General features: G+C 35.1%; 1 protein-coding gene across 4 annotated transcripts in view; it reads left to right on the top strand.

Annotated features, from left to right (window-relative positions):
* Positions 1–15,566, top strand: part of mllt3 (MLLT3 super elongation complex subunit) — a 353,405-nt gene that overhangs the window by 202,524 nt on the left and 135,315 nt on the right. For 3 of the 4 annotated variants that reach the window (XM_039759174.1, XM_039759176.1, XM_039759178.1), the window contains exon 6: positions 9,916–10,038. The exons of the other annotated variant lie outside the window; for it this stretch is intronic. In XM_039759174.1, coding sequence (XP_039615108.1) covers positions 9,916–10,038 — 123 coding nt within the window. The remainder of the gene's footprint in view (positions 1–9,915; positions 10,039–15,566) is intronic. 4 annotated transcript variants of the gene reach the window in all.

Consider the following 15,566-nt stretch of genomic DNA (forward strand, 5'->3'; position numbering starts at 1 on the left):
TTTTAGTTAAATCTGATGAGTTGCAATATGGAAGAAAGTAATGCTTTTAATTTTTAGACTAGGGCTACAGTAATCATGAGGAACAAACTGGCATTCTCTTTATCAATTATCAGTTTTATAACCCGCTGTTTTCAAGAGTGGAGTAATATTCATGTTTATAGAAGTCCTACAGATGTCTGTAGACTGTAGATGAAGTTGTTTGGGAACTTTGGAATTATTGTCATCAGCAGGATTTTAGCCTTAATTAAAGTATGTGGTGAACATAGCAAAAGCTTTTTTACTTCAGTTTGCTTCAGCCTTATCTATAAGGGAAATGGCTTTTCTCAGAATGCAAGATGCTTCTTTGTCTTTACTGTTTATTCTCTAGTCTGCGGTCGGGGGGAGCTGAATAAAACATTTTTTCTCCAAAACGTCTTTTATAGAATTAAGATGCACCTCTTTTTTCCAATGCTATTTAAAAGCAATATATAGGATAAATATAAGAAATACCCAGCTTTAGACATCTAATTTCAAGTTTAGTGTCAATACTGTAAGGATTGAGTACATTGAAGTTCATATATGCCTTTGGTTACGGAAGTAAATTAAAGGAAAATGTGAAAAAAGAGAGGGCATTAAGTTTTGAAAATCAGTATTTGACTCTTGTCAATTAACAAAGAATACTGAAAATCAGTATTTGACTCTTGTCAATTAACAAAGAATACTGTAACAGTTATGTGGTCAGATTGCTCCTATAATTTACAAGACCTAATTCTTTGATATTAAAAAGTTATTCATTTTCTGGTCTGGACATTAATTGTAAAAGTGAAAATAGTTGGTGTCTCGGATGTTTGGAATACTTTGAGTTTATACCTGCTTTTTTTTGACCTATGGTACTTAAAAAGATTTTGTCAGCTAATGGGAAGTGGTATGCTTTTTAATTATTTTGATAATCTTGATTTCTCAGTTGAGAATTTAATTGCCTGCCTTTGCTGTGTTTTTGAGGTGAAATGATAAATTATTTACAATTACTATTGATCTGCGAAATTCAAGTGCTTTTTTCAGAGAATAATCTGTGTTCGCAGGTGACCTTGTTTAGCCGAATATTTTCCTGAAAACTCGCTGTACGGCTGGCTTAGGTGATCATTTTTTTCCAAGCTCACCATGTACCAGCCAAGTGTTAAACTTTCATGCATGCCTCTGTTGCAAGCACACAAGGGGGAAAAAAATGCCATTTTGCAACCTTACTCTTCTACTGAACAGTATTGTGCAATATTTTTTCATCTTTAACTGCACTTGTTTCTACCACTTGCGAATGTTTCAACCCCCTGGGTTATATGTGGGTCGTACAATGAACTTAAAAAGTTAAATATGTGTCCCACAAGTGGAGAAATAGTTCCAGAATTTAATTCAGCATGTTTTTTTTAACCAAAACAAAAAAAAAACTTTTAATAAATCCTTGCAGTATTGTTCAGGGTAGAATAGCACTTCATTGCTGATTATGCATGGAAGCTAGCCATGTACTCGGTAAGGATCTTAAAATAAGCCTTAAAGGAGCCAGCCCTCTCTCCTCATCAGAAAACACAGAACATGCTGTGAAATAATACAAAAGATGTATTACTATTTACCAGGTGTTTGTTTATTCTTGATGAAAAATGTGTGAAGCATCTTCAGATACATGGGGAAACAAAAAAATGATTCCTGCTTTGTGCTGAGCTATAACTTCAAACAATTGAACAAGCCAATCCCATGCCTCCACTTTGGGGCCTGGACCATGTGTCCATGTGTCCCCCAAGAATGGCACTCTGTCAGCACAATGATATAATATTTGATATATTTCTTGCTAGTTTGTGGCCATTTGTTGTATTTTATGTGTGGTATTTGTTCCATCAATATATTTTGTTGTTTGAGGCACGATGGTGGAATTGTCTACCACTGCTGCCTCACAGCTCAGATCACATATTTGGCCACAATAATCAGTTCACAATTGTTGGTAGACTATGGCCTAGCCCTCAGGGACACTTTAAAGACCATTGCAACATGATAATCCACTCAAACCTAATTCAGTTCCTCCTTCCCCCATTGACTTCAATGCATTTCCCAAATATCTGATTTTGCCAAACTCGAGGTAAAGTAAATTTAGCTGGGTTTGCTAAAAATGGTTTATGATCATCTTTGTGATTTTGAAATTTGGTTGTTTTAGTTGCACCTACTTTAACAACTTTAAAAGGAGAAATTCCCATGTGCAAAATAGAGCTCAATGATTTGTGGAAGATTTGTAATTGCGATTTTTCTGAAAGATATTGCGATTTGATTTGTGATATCATTTTTAAAGTCAAGCTTCACTTCAGTATTCACTGTGTAATAGGTTAAAAACATAATGGAGCATTACCACATGAGATACCATTAAAATGTTAACTGCTTAATATTCTAATGCAAGGATGATGTATGCATTACATTTTTTTAATTGGCGTAGAACATAGAGCAATCAAACAAAGAACAATTGCCACCAAAGCTGTGACTTGTGGCTCAGGAGCAGCATCTAAATATTGCACAATCTGTAATCAATAGAATGTTATTTACTGATATCCATCACTTATAAAATGACAAACCACAGAATAATTACGTGATCCGTAATTATAATAGAAATAGAATATAAGTGTTGCACAAAATATCTACATATTGCACATTCAATTACTGTAAAACATTTATTTGGAGAGAACCAGCATTTACCTTAGTAAAAGGTTACCATAGTGTAAAACAACTAAAATTTTAAAGTTTCTCCAAACAACAGAAACAGTATTTGCTTTCCTGACATTGTTACTTCTTTTCATTGCTCATTGTGGCCTTTACATATTTTTTTCTCAAAAACACCAGCATGTCAGCCTTTGCTGGTTCCAGACCTGAACACTGACACACGACTTAATTGTCCCAGCTGCTGTTGGGACTGCTGAGACCCAGCATTAAACACTGTCACTGATGGCGAACTCATGGTTGGTATAAACAGGATTTTGTGAGCCAGTTTGTTCAGTATTGGAAAGTTAAAATAGTGTACTAGAACTGTCAAATTAGCAATAAAAAGAATAAGGAAATATTAATTAGGTTAGTAATAATAGTTAGGTTAATGATGCTGGACTTAACATGTACGTTTCTAATTGACTTTTTTATACTTTATCATGATAGTAATGGCCACAGCGATAGCTAAAGCAAGAGTCAACACCAACTAAAGAGAAAAATTTTAGCGATATTCGGGCAACTGTAAGAACAATCAAAATCCCAAGCAGCTGCACCCTATAAAAAGGAAGCATTGACACCACCATCCTGTTTTCAATCTGCTACTAACGGCTAGATTCTTAAGTTTAAATCACACAACTGCTTTGGCACAAAAGCACAAGCTAATCCCTCACCCAAGCATGTGTGCCTTGAAAGCTTTTAGGCTGTTTTTTGTGGCTGCTTTTATAGTTCACTGTCCTGACAAGGATCAAAACAAATAATGACCAGTCGGTGTGAGAATAGTGAACAAAGTAAAACGGTAAGCAGATCAATGGCAGACTTGTTATTATTTTTGAGGAGTCCACTGCGCAGTGAACAGTGGCAGGGAACGTTTAATAACGCTGGTATTCAGAAATAAGCTGGTCGGTGGCACCTTTGGACTAGTTCAGAAATGCATGATCGTCACAATATCAAGTCAGGGTTGTACAGTCTGTCTACTTTTTCTCCTTCAGTCTATTCAGAGGCAAAATGATACTTTTACATCACTAAGGAAGGGTTTAGAAAAACTGCACTAATTACTTTTGTGGCAGAAGGGTCACATAAATTAAATCTTAAAGCAGACTTATAGCATTTCTCTCACTTTGCACTAGTCAGTATGAATTTCTAATTTTAAATATAGTAAATACTATTGCACTTTTTTAACAAAGCACTAATTTCAAAATAAATGTACAGCAGAGATGCTAGCGTGCTAATCAATCAAATGAATCGTATTTTTCAGAATAGTAATCAAATGCTACAGACAATGTTAAGAACACTCATTATCAGAATAGTGCATCACCAACCCAGACAGCATGTATCTATAAGGCAAAAGAGACAATGTGGCGGCTGCACGACACATATCAACATGCAGCTAAGCACAGAAAGAGACCAAAGTAAAATCTTGCCTCCATTGGAGCTCCCTCAGTACAACTTGGTTAGGATTGTCCATGCCTGGGTCATCTACAGTGACTCTATTCCATTTGACGACTGAATTCTGTTCCCAATACGAGGATCTTCTGGTGAAATGTCAGGTAGGTAAGTCATGTAATCAAGGAACGGGAGCAATGCGCACCATTTTGCAGTATCTATAGTATAATATTTTGACATTGATGTGGAGTGCTTTGTAATTACGAACGATCCATGTCGGTGACTTCAGATGAACATGCAACCTTCTGCAAAAGGTAACGTGCCAATTAACCAGTTTCGGTATGATATGTAATCATACTTGCTAGAAGGGCACAGGTCAATCAAAAAATCACTTATTTGGTTCTTTGTGAACTGTGCTGTGTGTACACTTTATATGAAAGAGTATATTTCCCTCATAAAAACAAAATATTAATGGATGGCCCTAGTGATCTGATTGGACAATCATGGCGCCCGGAAGCACGTCAACAGCGACAGGTCTAACTTGTGGATCAAAGAGCACAGATGTGATCTAGCCGTAAGTTTTACTAATGAAGAAAACTAAGCTAGCCATTTATAATTAAGTAAAGGCCAATTGTGGAAGTGAAGTACAAAAACAGATAAGCATAATACTGCAGTTTTGCATAGTGTGTCTGGAGTAACACGAAGCCAAAATTAGTGTATGTATAATGAAACAACCATTCTTTTATAATCGAATATCAGCTTTTGCCTTTGAATAAGACCTTTTTTAAATAAATTCGAATCAAATTCGAATAGTAATATTCGATATAACAGTCATATTGGTCAGACACTCTGCATAATGTATATCCCAAATCGCTGCCTTTGTGATTTGCTAATATCATTGTTTCAAATCGCAATTTTGAATTAACATCAATTAATCGTTCAGCACTAGTTCACAATATATTTTTTTTTTTTAAAGTAATGGTTTCCAGGCTTTGTCTTTGAAAGCCTATATAACTGATGACTTTAAATCTAACTGGTGTGTTAATCAGAGCACAGTTATGCATTTAACTGAAGTCATTTTAATTTTTTGTCTCATTCATGAGAGTTTCACCAGAGTAGGTACAGAGAATACTTTGATCATTGAGCTATATGACATACTGTAGTTTTTAGGACATGTTTCCCTTTATACTGTGTATTTATGTTTTTGCTTTCCTCCAATTTATAACTGTTTTCAATACAGCCAGTTTGACTTACTGTTTACATTTTCATATTTAGTGTTTTAGTTAAAGTAAACCACCAAACATCATTTGGCGAAGCACAGAATCATCATCTCTTTTCTTTTTCATTTTCTGTAATTGATTTTTTTATGCTTGTTTCTGCCATCATTTTCTTTACAAATGGCAACTAACAAACAATACCCACCTATGTGAATAATGACTTACCTTTAGGACAGACTGTTTATTCACTTCAGCTGACACTTCATAAACTAGTGTTCCTTTAATAACGAATATTACTGTATAAGAGACTTTAAAAAGAAAATCTTAAATACCCACAGGAAAACTAGCCTTTTTCTGCAGTAGAATTTATAAATTACTGCTAGATTAATGTTATATATTCAAAAAAATAAACACAACTATTTTCTGTATAAGCACATTACATGTAAGAATAAAATAGTAATAAGCTAGGAGACTATGTACAAGATGGTGGTGGCTCTTGATTAATACTGTAAATTGGTTGGAAAACCAGAAGGTGCAGTGGGATTCTTAGAAAACCATACTTTTGAAGTTTTTTCTAGTTAAAATTCTCTCTGCCCATAACAAATGGTTTGGTTTAAGTTGTTTTAAAATTTGAATCTAAAAGTTGGTCTTTATTTTCTGTTAATCATATTTGCCCCAGAAGTTTAAATTCACTGTGAAAAAAGTTGTTGCTTGATGTATCCAAGTACAAAACATGTCTGTTGCGCAAGCAAGCTTTGTAAAGAATGGCTATACCAACTTCAACTTTTGTAAGCACATTTTACTGATCTATATGTATCCTTATTAGCTTACTTCACATCAGTGTCTCTGTCTTGGTTTAGTACATTGAGAGTGATTTTAAATAAAGGGACTAGGTAGCATTTTAATGGTACATGAGCTGCATGCAAGGGGAGTTTCCATTTTGGGTAGTTTTGGTTAAGCATTTGCTTTTTGACATGCAACTATTAATCAGTGGTTCTCCAACAAACACACATGGAACTCATATATTGACCTGACTATTTTAGAAATAATGAGAACAATCTTTCACAAGCTGCTACTTGCATATAGTCCTCTACAACATAAATATTTGCACAGATGAATCCTCATTGTAACTTTTTACAAATCTGAAAGCAGCTTTAGTTTCAAAAATGGAAAAAATGCAAGTCTGACACTTCGTCACACTTGCTCATTTCAGTGTTGTTTTACAAATGTAATTAGATAATTATCTTATGGGATTCAAACTTATGAGCATATTTTACACGGTTTAAACTTCACATAGTACCAGCCATTTGGCTTTAAAATGTTAAAATAAAAGATAAACATTTGGGTACAAAACAGATTGTAAAATTTTATCCAGCAAATATTGTGCAGCGTTCCTGATTGATCTGGGTGTTATTGGCTGGGCTTGCACCAACCAGTCCCTCAAGTTGCTTTTACTGTATTTTTATTGTGTTGGTGGCACTTTGGATCACACTTACACCTGATAGTGTCTGAATCCAGATTTAACCAACGTATATGCTTTCCTTAAAAAGTTTTTTATGTTCTGTCTGCGTTTTATTGGTTTTGTCTGAGAACAATTTATGACTTCTGTAGTCCAAAGAGCTAATTTCACATGAAATGGCGTTTCCTAAATTGCACCAGTTTTGTAGTGAGTTTGTCTGTGTTAGTGTGCAAAGCATGGTTGAGTCATCCAGTGTGATTGTTTTCCCTAGCATCTGCTTCTGGGGTTATACTTTTAGATAATTAAATGTGAATTGGATTTTGAAGGAAAACTGATAAACCTGGCATAGCTGTAGATGTAAAAGGTATGTATATTTTTAATTATTTTTTTTTAATTAAAGTTTTATCTGGTGATGCAGTAGTTAGCAAATGCTTCATTATGGATCAAGTGTTCCAATTTTAAATCTCATTCCCATTTGCAGTGTGTGTCTCTGCATAGATGTTTCTTCTAATACCAAAGACGTATTAGTTAGATTAATTTACGATTCTGTATTGACCACATGTGTGTAAATGGACACTGCTATGCACTGTCTGACATTCTATCCAGATTTGGTTGTAGCCTTGTTGTTGGGATAGGCTCCACTCCTCTACAACCCTGAATTGGACAAAACAGGTTTAAAAATATTGTGTGGTTTATAATTTTAAAATTATTTAAATTGTTTATGCAGCATTAACTTAATTTCTAATGTTATGTTTTCTCTAACTTATGAAAGTATTGACTGCAAGATGCATTCTTGGTTTAAAAATTTTGTTTAGGAAAAGCAATCCTCTAGCAAATAATATAAATATTTATAACTAGAATTATTGATTAACAAAGTAATGTTTTAAATATCTTAATGTACTGTAATTTAATTCACCTGCATTATCTTTTGAGTTCCTTCTTCATCTGCTGTTGACAGTCTAGGTCCATAGATTTTTCAATACCTATTTGAATCAGAACAAACAAATATAATTTTGTGCATTTACACTATGATGCAACATTTCTTGGGTAATTATTTAACAATATTTTTCCTTTTCTTGCAGTCATTGTCCTTGCTTAATTGATTTTTGAAAGATTTATTCCACATGAAATTAAGTAATTTAATTTATGGAAATGTATATTGCTGTTTTGTTGTGTTTTATGTTTGCTTATAAACTCTATGATCATGTACAATTCAGTTTATTCTGTTTTTGTTTTCTGAAGCAGGAACCATTAATTTGTTATCTCTGTTGCATGTTTCATTGTTGTTACCAAAAGTCCAAAAGGGTTTGCATTGTGTACAGTGCCATAGAAACAAACTAGGTCAAGAAAGACTTGTTCTAAAGAGTAGCAAAAAGTACTGAAACAATAGAGGCATTGTGCCTCTCATATTTTAAATAGCAAAGTGTTTACACATATTCTGTAAGATTATCATCTTTTTTTATACAGTGGTGTGAAAAACTATTTGCCCCCTTCCTGATTTCTTATTCTTTTGCATGTTTGTCACACAAAATCTTTCTGATCATCAAACACATTTAACCATTAGTCAAATATAACACAAGTAAACACAAAATGCAGTTTTTAAATGATGGTTTTTATTATTTAGGGAGAAAAAATCCAAACCTACATGGCCCTGTGTGAAAAGTAATTGCCCCCTGAACCTAATAACTGGTTGGGCCACCCTTAGCAGCAATAACTGCAATCAAGCGTTTGTGATAACTTGCAATGAGTCTTTTACAGCGCTCTGGAGGAATTTTGGCCCACTCATCTTTGCAGAATTGTTGTAAGTCAGCTTTATTTGAGGGTTTTCTAGCATGAACTGCCTTTTTAAGGTCATGCCATAGTATGTCATTTGGATTCAGGTCAGGACTTTGACTAGGCCACTCCAAAGTCTTCATTTTGTTTTTCTTCAGCCATTCAGAGGTGGATTTGCTGGTGTGTTTTGGGTCATTGTCCTGTTGCAGCACCCAAGATCGCTTCAGCTTGAGTTGACGAACAGATGGCTGGACATTCTCCTTCAGGATTTTTTGGTAGACAGTAGAATTCATGGTTCCATCTATCACAGCAAGCCTTCCAGGTCCTGAAGCAGCAAAACAACCCCAGACCATCACACTACCACCACCATATTTTACTGTTGGTATGATGTTCTTTTCTGAAATGCTGTGTTCCTTTTACGCCAGATGTAACGGGACATTTGTCTTCCAAAAAGTTCAACTTTTGTCTCATCATTCCACAAGGTATTTTCCCAAAAGTCTTGGCAATCATTGAGATGTTTCTTAGCAAAATTGAGACGAGCCCTAATGTTCCTTTTGCTTAACAGTGGTTTGCGTCTTGGAAATCTGCCATGCAGGCCGTTTTGCCCAGTCTCTTTCTTATGGTGGAGTCGTGAACACTGACCTTAATTGAGGCAAGTGAGGCCTGCAGTTCTTTAGACGTTGTCCTGGGGTCTTTTGTGATCTCTCGGATGAGTCGTCTCTGCGCTCTTGGGGTAATTTTGGTCGGCCGGCCACTCCTGGGAAGGTTCACCACTGTTCCATGTTTTTGCCATTTGTGGATAATGGCTCTCACTGTGGTTTGCTGGAGTCCCAAAGCTTTAGAAATGGCTTTATAACCTTTACCAGACTGATAGATGTCAATTACTTCTGTTCTCATTTGTTCCTGAATTTCTTTGGATCTTGGCATGATGTCTAGGTTTTGAGGTGCTTTTGGTCTACTTCTCTGTGTCAGGCAGCTCCTATTTAAGTGATTTCTTGATTGAAACAGGTGTGGCAGTAATCAGGCCTGGGGGTGGCTACGGAAATTGAACTCAGGTGTGAAACACCACAGTTAGGTTATTTTTTAACAAGGGGCAATTACTTTTTCACACAGGGCCATGTAGGTTTGGATTTTTTCTCCCTAAATAATAAAAACCATCATTTAAAAACTGCATTTTGTGTTTACTTGTGTTATATTTGACTAATGGTTAAATGTGTTTGATGATCAGAAACATTTTGTGTGACAAACATTCAAAAGAATAAGAAATCAGGAAGGGGGCAAATAGTTTTTCACACCACTGTAAATGCTAAATTGAACTAGAAAGGAATTTTTAGTAAATCTCAACAGTTATTCTATTTTATTGCAATAAAGGTCATGGTCATGCAAGAAGGATCCACATCTCTCTTTGGACAAAGCCAGCAGCTCCCTGCCCTTCCTAGTAATTCCTTGTCATTTTTGGAGTCTAAAAGCAAGAAGTCCTCTCATGGGTCAAAGGTTAGTTTTATAAGGAGAGTGTACTTTTTTGGACTTGAATTAATGTCCCTAACAGAATTATTTTAAGATTTACCTTTTGGTTGGGGATAACTTTTTGAAAAAAGATATTTTACTTAAAGTTAAAATTACAGATTTCTTTTTAGAATCTCAGTTTGGTCACTGTTTAGGTGAAGTTTGCATATTATTCTTATGCATGCATTAATTTTTTATCTTTTTGTGTCAATGCCACCTGTTCTTACCCATGAACACGTGATCCAACAATAAAGAGTAATTAATGTCTATGAATATCATGGAAGAGGTCTGAAATCACTTGCCAGAAATCAAACACATAAAGGGCTGGACATTTATAAAAAGGAAGAACCAAAACTGAAACCAGCAAAGTTAGAAACCTGAAATTAATTTTAAATTTTTTTTTTTAATTTTAGAGAATGTGAAAAGTCTTTTTTAAATGATACAGTGTGTTTTACTTCACCAATGGTGGGATGGCATTCTTTGAAATTCATGCAGTGATAGTGCTAAATAATGTCATCTAGGAGAGATGTGCACAGTAAATAAACATAAATTTCTAAGGAACTAAATCTGATAAAATATTCCAAAATTAAATGACACCAGTATACTCTCCCCACCCAGTGACTTAAAACTTGGATCATTTCGGTTAAGATAAATAATGGATGTTTTCAGGTGGGCCAGGTTGTGGATTCTATTCAGGATGTGCTTAGCTTTTTTATAGGACATATTGTTACTATTATGCATTAAAATAGTATTAACACCTATAAGTGAACTTGAAAAGCACTGTAAGTTAGTTATTTGCATATAAGGTGGAAGTGACAGGTGCTGTGGTGCACATGCAAAAATATTTAAATCAAAACAGTGTGTGACCAATTACTGTTAAATCACAAGTTAAACCTTTGTGATCATTATATTATTTATTTGCATCTTTGAGCTACTTTTTGAAGGAATTTTTTTGAGACAAAAACTGTAAATGTGTTACTTGGGATTTTCAAGCTTGTATTTTTTACTGTTAGGGTCAGAAATAAACAGTAGTTTTTGGGTTTGTTTTTCATTTTCAGTTATAATACATTTGTATATTTTTGGGGTTGGATTTAAAATGTCATTTATAATTTTTTTTCACTTTTATTTATGTAAAAGTTGCTGAGGTACAGTATATAGTGTATACTGTGTAGACGAGTAATTCCCTGACTAATGAATTATTTATACTGTATTTCCAGAAATCAGAAAAACATACAATTTAAGTTCAGGATATAAAGCATTTTTCCATGCTTGTTCTATCACTTTTCTATATCAAACTTGATGTCTTCATCGTTGGCTTAGTGTATACCATAGAGGTAGCCCTTCAGACAGGGAAACAGATGTTAGTCACATGTTACCAAGATTGCCACCCCACCCCGACTCCTTCCAGAATTGTGTCTCTTTAAATATGCAAATCAATATAAATAGCCCCTTATGTTGTGCATTCTGTGAAAAGCCAATGGCAAAGGCATGGGAAAAAGAAGAATTTCAATGAATACCGAGTAGAGGCAAGGAAAAACATATTATTTGTTGGTTTAAGCAGTAATATAAACAACAAAAGGAAGTTGATTGAGTGAGGGAGTGGCAGTAAAACTCAAAAATTCAAGTTCAGAAAGTCGCACAGTGCCCGAAATAAATAAGAAATGGTCAGATGTAAAAGTTACTGTGAAAAAGTGAGTCCTAGCCCACCGTCTGAGTGTCATATGGCAATGTTTTAAGGTAGAGAAAAAAAACTGGGACACAGTGTGAAAAAAGGTTGAAATTTCTACTTTAATCGTGTAGTTTATTTTGTCATTAAAGTAGAACGTCATAAACTTATCTTAAAATTGTTTAATTTAATAGTTTCTCAAATCCCATCGTAACTAAAGTAGCACGTTAACTGCTTTGTACTGTATGTGTTCTTCTATGTACTCTTTGTGTGTGAATCATTATGTGCTTCTTAAATGGGCTTTCTCTTATGCTGACAGGACACAGAATACATTACATTCATGATGTTACAGCTCTCTGAACAATTTAAATACTAAGATGTATACCTGTTATCATTTTCATGATGATAGAAACTAAAGCATGTATAAATCATTGAGGCACGTTGGTGCAGTGGTAGCGACAAGCTGGTGCCCCTTCCAGAGATAGTTCTTGCCTCCCACAAGATGCTTGCTGCACCGTGCGAGACTCTCAATAAAATAATTTATTGCAGCAGTACTGTCTCTTTCAAATGTACTAACCCACGATTCCTGTCCTTCCTTTTCTTTCTCCAAATAACCAATCGCAACACAATTAGCTCCTTAATAAAAGTCAAACCATCTGTATGCCTAGAATACAAATTCTTCAAAAACCTTTAAGGAACATGTTTCTCATGTTATTAATGACAGTAGTCAGGCAGTCTGTACAAAGCCAGTCGTGTTGAAAACTGCTGTAAGAATACAACACAAACAAAAGCATGCCAAAGCCGACTCAAACTGATGACATTATCATATGCTGCGTCAGCCTGCTAGCTAACACCTCTTAACAGAACATGAAATAACTTAGTAGTACATGTTTAATTATTCCATCCATCCAGGGTCTTGCCAGTCCCAGCAAGCATACAGTGCAAGGCTGGAACAATCCCAGAATGGGGCGCCAGCATATCATTACAGCTGCGCCACCGAGTCCACGCATATTTAATCATTAACAATATACATTATTTAAATGAAGTTAACAAAAATATCTATATAAGGTAATATATATACTTTACTGCATTTCATCTCAATAATGATATCAACAGCTCCAGGAAGATTGCGGCTGGAAATCTAAATCGACTTAGAAGCCATTCGTCATCATCTGTAAATACGCACTCTCTTCTATTGAATTGAATTGAATTCCTTCATTGTTATTGTATGATACAATTAGATACAATATGCAAATCCTCCGTAAACTTATTTTCCTGTAAAATGGTAAAATAACAACAACGACGACAATAATAATAATGATAGAATAAAAAACAGTGAAATATATAGAATATAAAAGCATAAGGGCTCAGGTTGTGCAATATTACAACTGCAATGCAAGTTTACAGTGAGGCAGTTGTACTTACAATATAAGTACAAACAGTTCTATCAAGATCATTTTGATGGACTGATTAAGTACATTTAGAGCTCTTGGGATGAAACTGTTTCTGAACCACAAGGTAAATACAGGAAAGGCTCTGAAGCGTTTGCCGAATGGGAGAAGTTCAAAGCTAGCTTATTTAAATTTTTTTTTTATAAAATTCCACTTGGTAGGGTGGGTAAGGGGGGGAGAGAAAGAGAGCAGGCTATATCTAATCTATCCTTTTTAATCCTTATAATTATAGCTACCAACGTAACAATAGGCTGCATGGCAATAACTCTTGGGGAAATAGGAAATTATGGTTAAAGCTGTCTCACTTCCAGTTAAGACTATAAAATGACATAAAAAATTCAGAATCAATGTCTTCATAATGGGACAGTTAACTTTGTGAGCTGGAATGTTGAAAGGCCTGAATCACGATCTAAAGAGAAAGAAAGTTTTCTCTCACCTAACAGGTTTAAACACTAAAATAGTATTTTTTACAGGAGACCCACTTAATAAGCAAGGATCAGTTCCGGCTGTAAAAGGACTGGACTGGCCAATTGTTCCATTCTAGCTTTACAAAGAAAACTAGAGGTCTGGGAATTCTCATACATAGAACAGTCTCATTTGTAGCATCAGATGTAGTATCTGATCCTGAAGGGAGATATGTGATGGTCATGAGCAACTTATTTAACTGTAAAATGATTTTGATAAATGTTTATGCACCTAATGTTGATGATAAGGAATTCATACAAAATGTATTTGCATCCATTCCCAATGTGAACACTCATAAAATTATAATGGCTGGGGACTTTGTGTTTTAAATCCACTCTTAGATAGGTCTCCTGTCACAGGGGGGGTGACATCTAATACTGCAAGAACAATTATACAGTTTGTAACTGACCACAGCTTACCAGACCCCTGGAGGTTTGTAAACCCAAACTCAAGAACATATTCTTTCTACTCACCAGTACATCATTGCTACTGAAGAATTTATTATTTCTTTATAGATAATAATTTCCTGCTTACGATTAAATCTTGCAAGTACGATGCTCTTGTTATGCACCTCTGATCTTGGAGCTAAAGTCACTATGCCCCCCACACTCACCTCGCAGATGTCGTCTTAACCCGCTTCTGTTAGCAGACGAGAACTGTGCAGAATTTATATCCAAACAAATCAGTTTCTTCCTAGAGACAAATACATCCTCAGAGGTTTCTGCAGGAATACCCTTGGAAACTCTAAAGGCCTTCTTAAGAGGACAGATTATTTCATATCTTTCCCACAGGAATAAATTAGAAACCAAGAAAGTATCAGAGCTAAAAAGCGAAATTACTAGAATAGATGAAGAACATGCCAGGAAGCAACTATCTCCGCATTTCTTTTACTTCTCTATTCATCTCTATTGGCGTATTAAACTTATCAATTTAGGTATGTTTACAAGCTTTAAGTTTTACCCCGTTGGCCATGCTCTCTCTCTCAGGGGTGGGGGTTGACCTTTTATCAATCCTATTTTTTGTAAAAATGTATCGATTTTTAAGGAATGATTACAATAAAATTAATAAAATTATATATAAAAAAAATTCCACTGGGTAGCCATCAGGACCAGCTGCTTTTCCACTTTTAAGTGAGTTTATATCATCTAGTAATTCTGAGAGTGTCAGAGGTTTTCCTAGTTCCACAGCATTAAGAGTTTCTAGCTGCCGTATCTGTAATGAATCAAAAAAACACATTAGATGGTGTCTTATCTTCTTTAAACTCAGTAGAATATAAGGACTTGCATTACACTCTAAATGTGGAAGTTATATTTTTGTGGTCAATAATTTTATCTCAACTGTGTTGGTAATTTCTGTTATTGGATTGCAGACGTCCTGCTTGTGAATTTTTTGGGCTAAGATCTTATTGGCCTTCTGTCTGTTGCTTCAGTACTGTTTCAGCACTAATACTTGGGTCCAAAAACAAGGATCAGTAACAAAGTCAACATTTTAGTAACAACAACAACAACAACATTTATTTATATAGCACATTTTCATACAAACAGTAGCTCAAAGTGCTTTACATATTAAAGAATAGAAAAATGAAAGACATAATTATAAAAAATAAATCAACATTAACATCGAATAAGAGTAAGGTTCATTGGCCAGGGGACAGAAAAACAAAAACTCCAGACGGCTGGAGAAAAAATAAAATCTGTAGGGATTCCAGACCATGATACCGCCCAGTCCCCTCTGGGCATTCTACCTAACATAAATGAAACAGTCCTCTTTGGATTTAGGATTCTCACGGAAGGGCTTGATGATGATGATGGTCACGTAGACTTCTTCCTTTTAATCCGTCCATCATTGTTGGAGCATCATGAAGCTTTGAGTTTGTGGAGGTGGCGCAGGCCACCACCACAAAGAAACCGGAAAAAGAAACAGAAAAGAGAGTA

The sequence above is a fragment of the Polypterus senegalus genome, chromosome 7 (assembly GCF_016835505.1).
Source record: "Polypterus senegalus isolate Bchr_013 chromosome 7, ASM1683550v1, whole genome shotgun sequence".
Classification (NCBI taxonomy): domain Eukaryota; kingdom Metazoa; phylum Chordata; class Cladistia; order Polypteriformes; family Polypteridae; genus Polypterus; species Polypterus senegalus.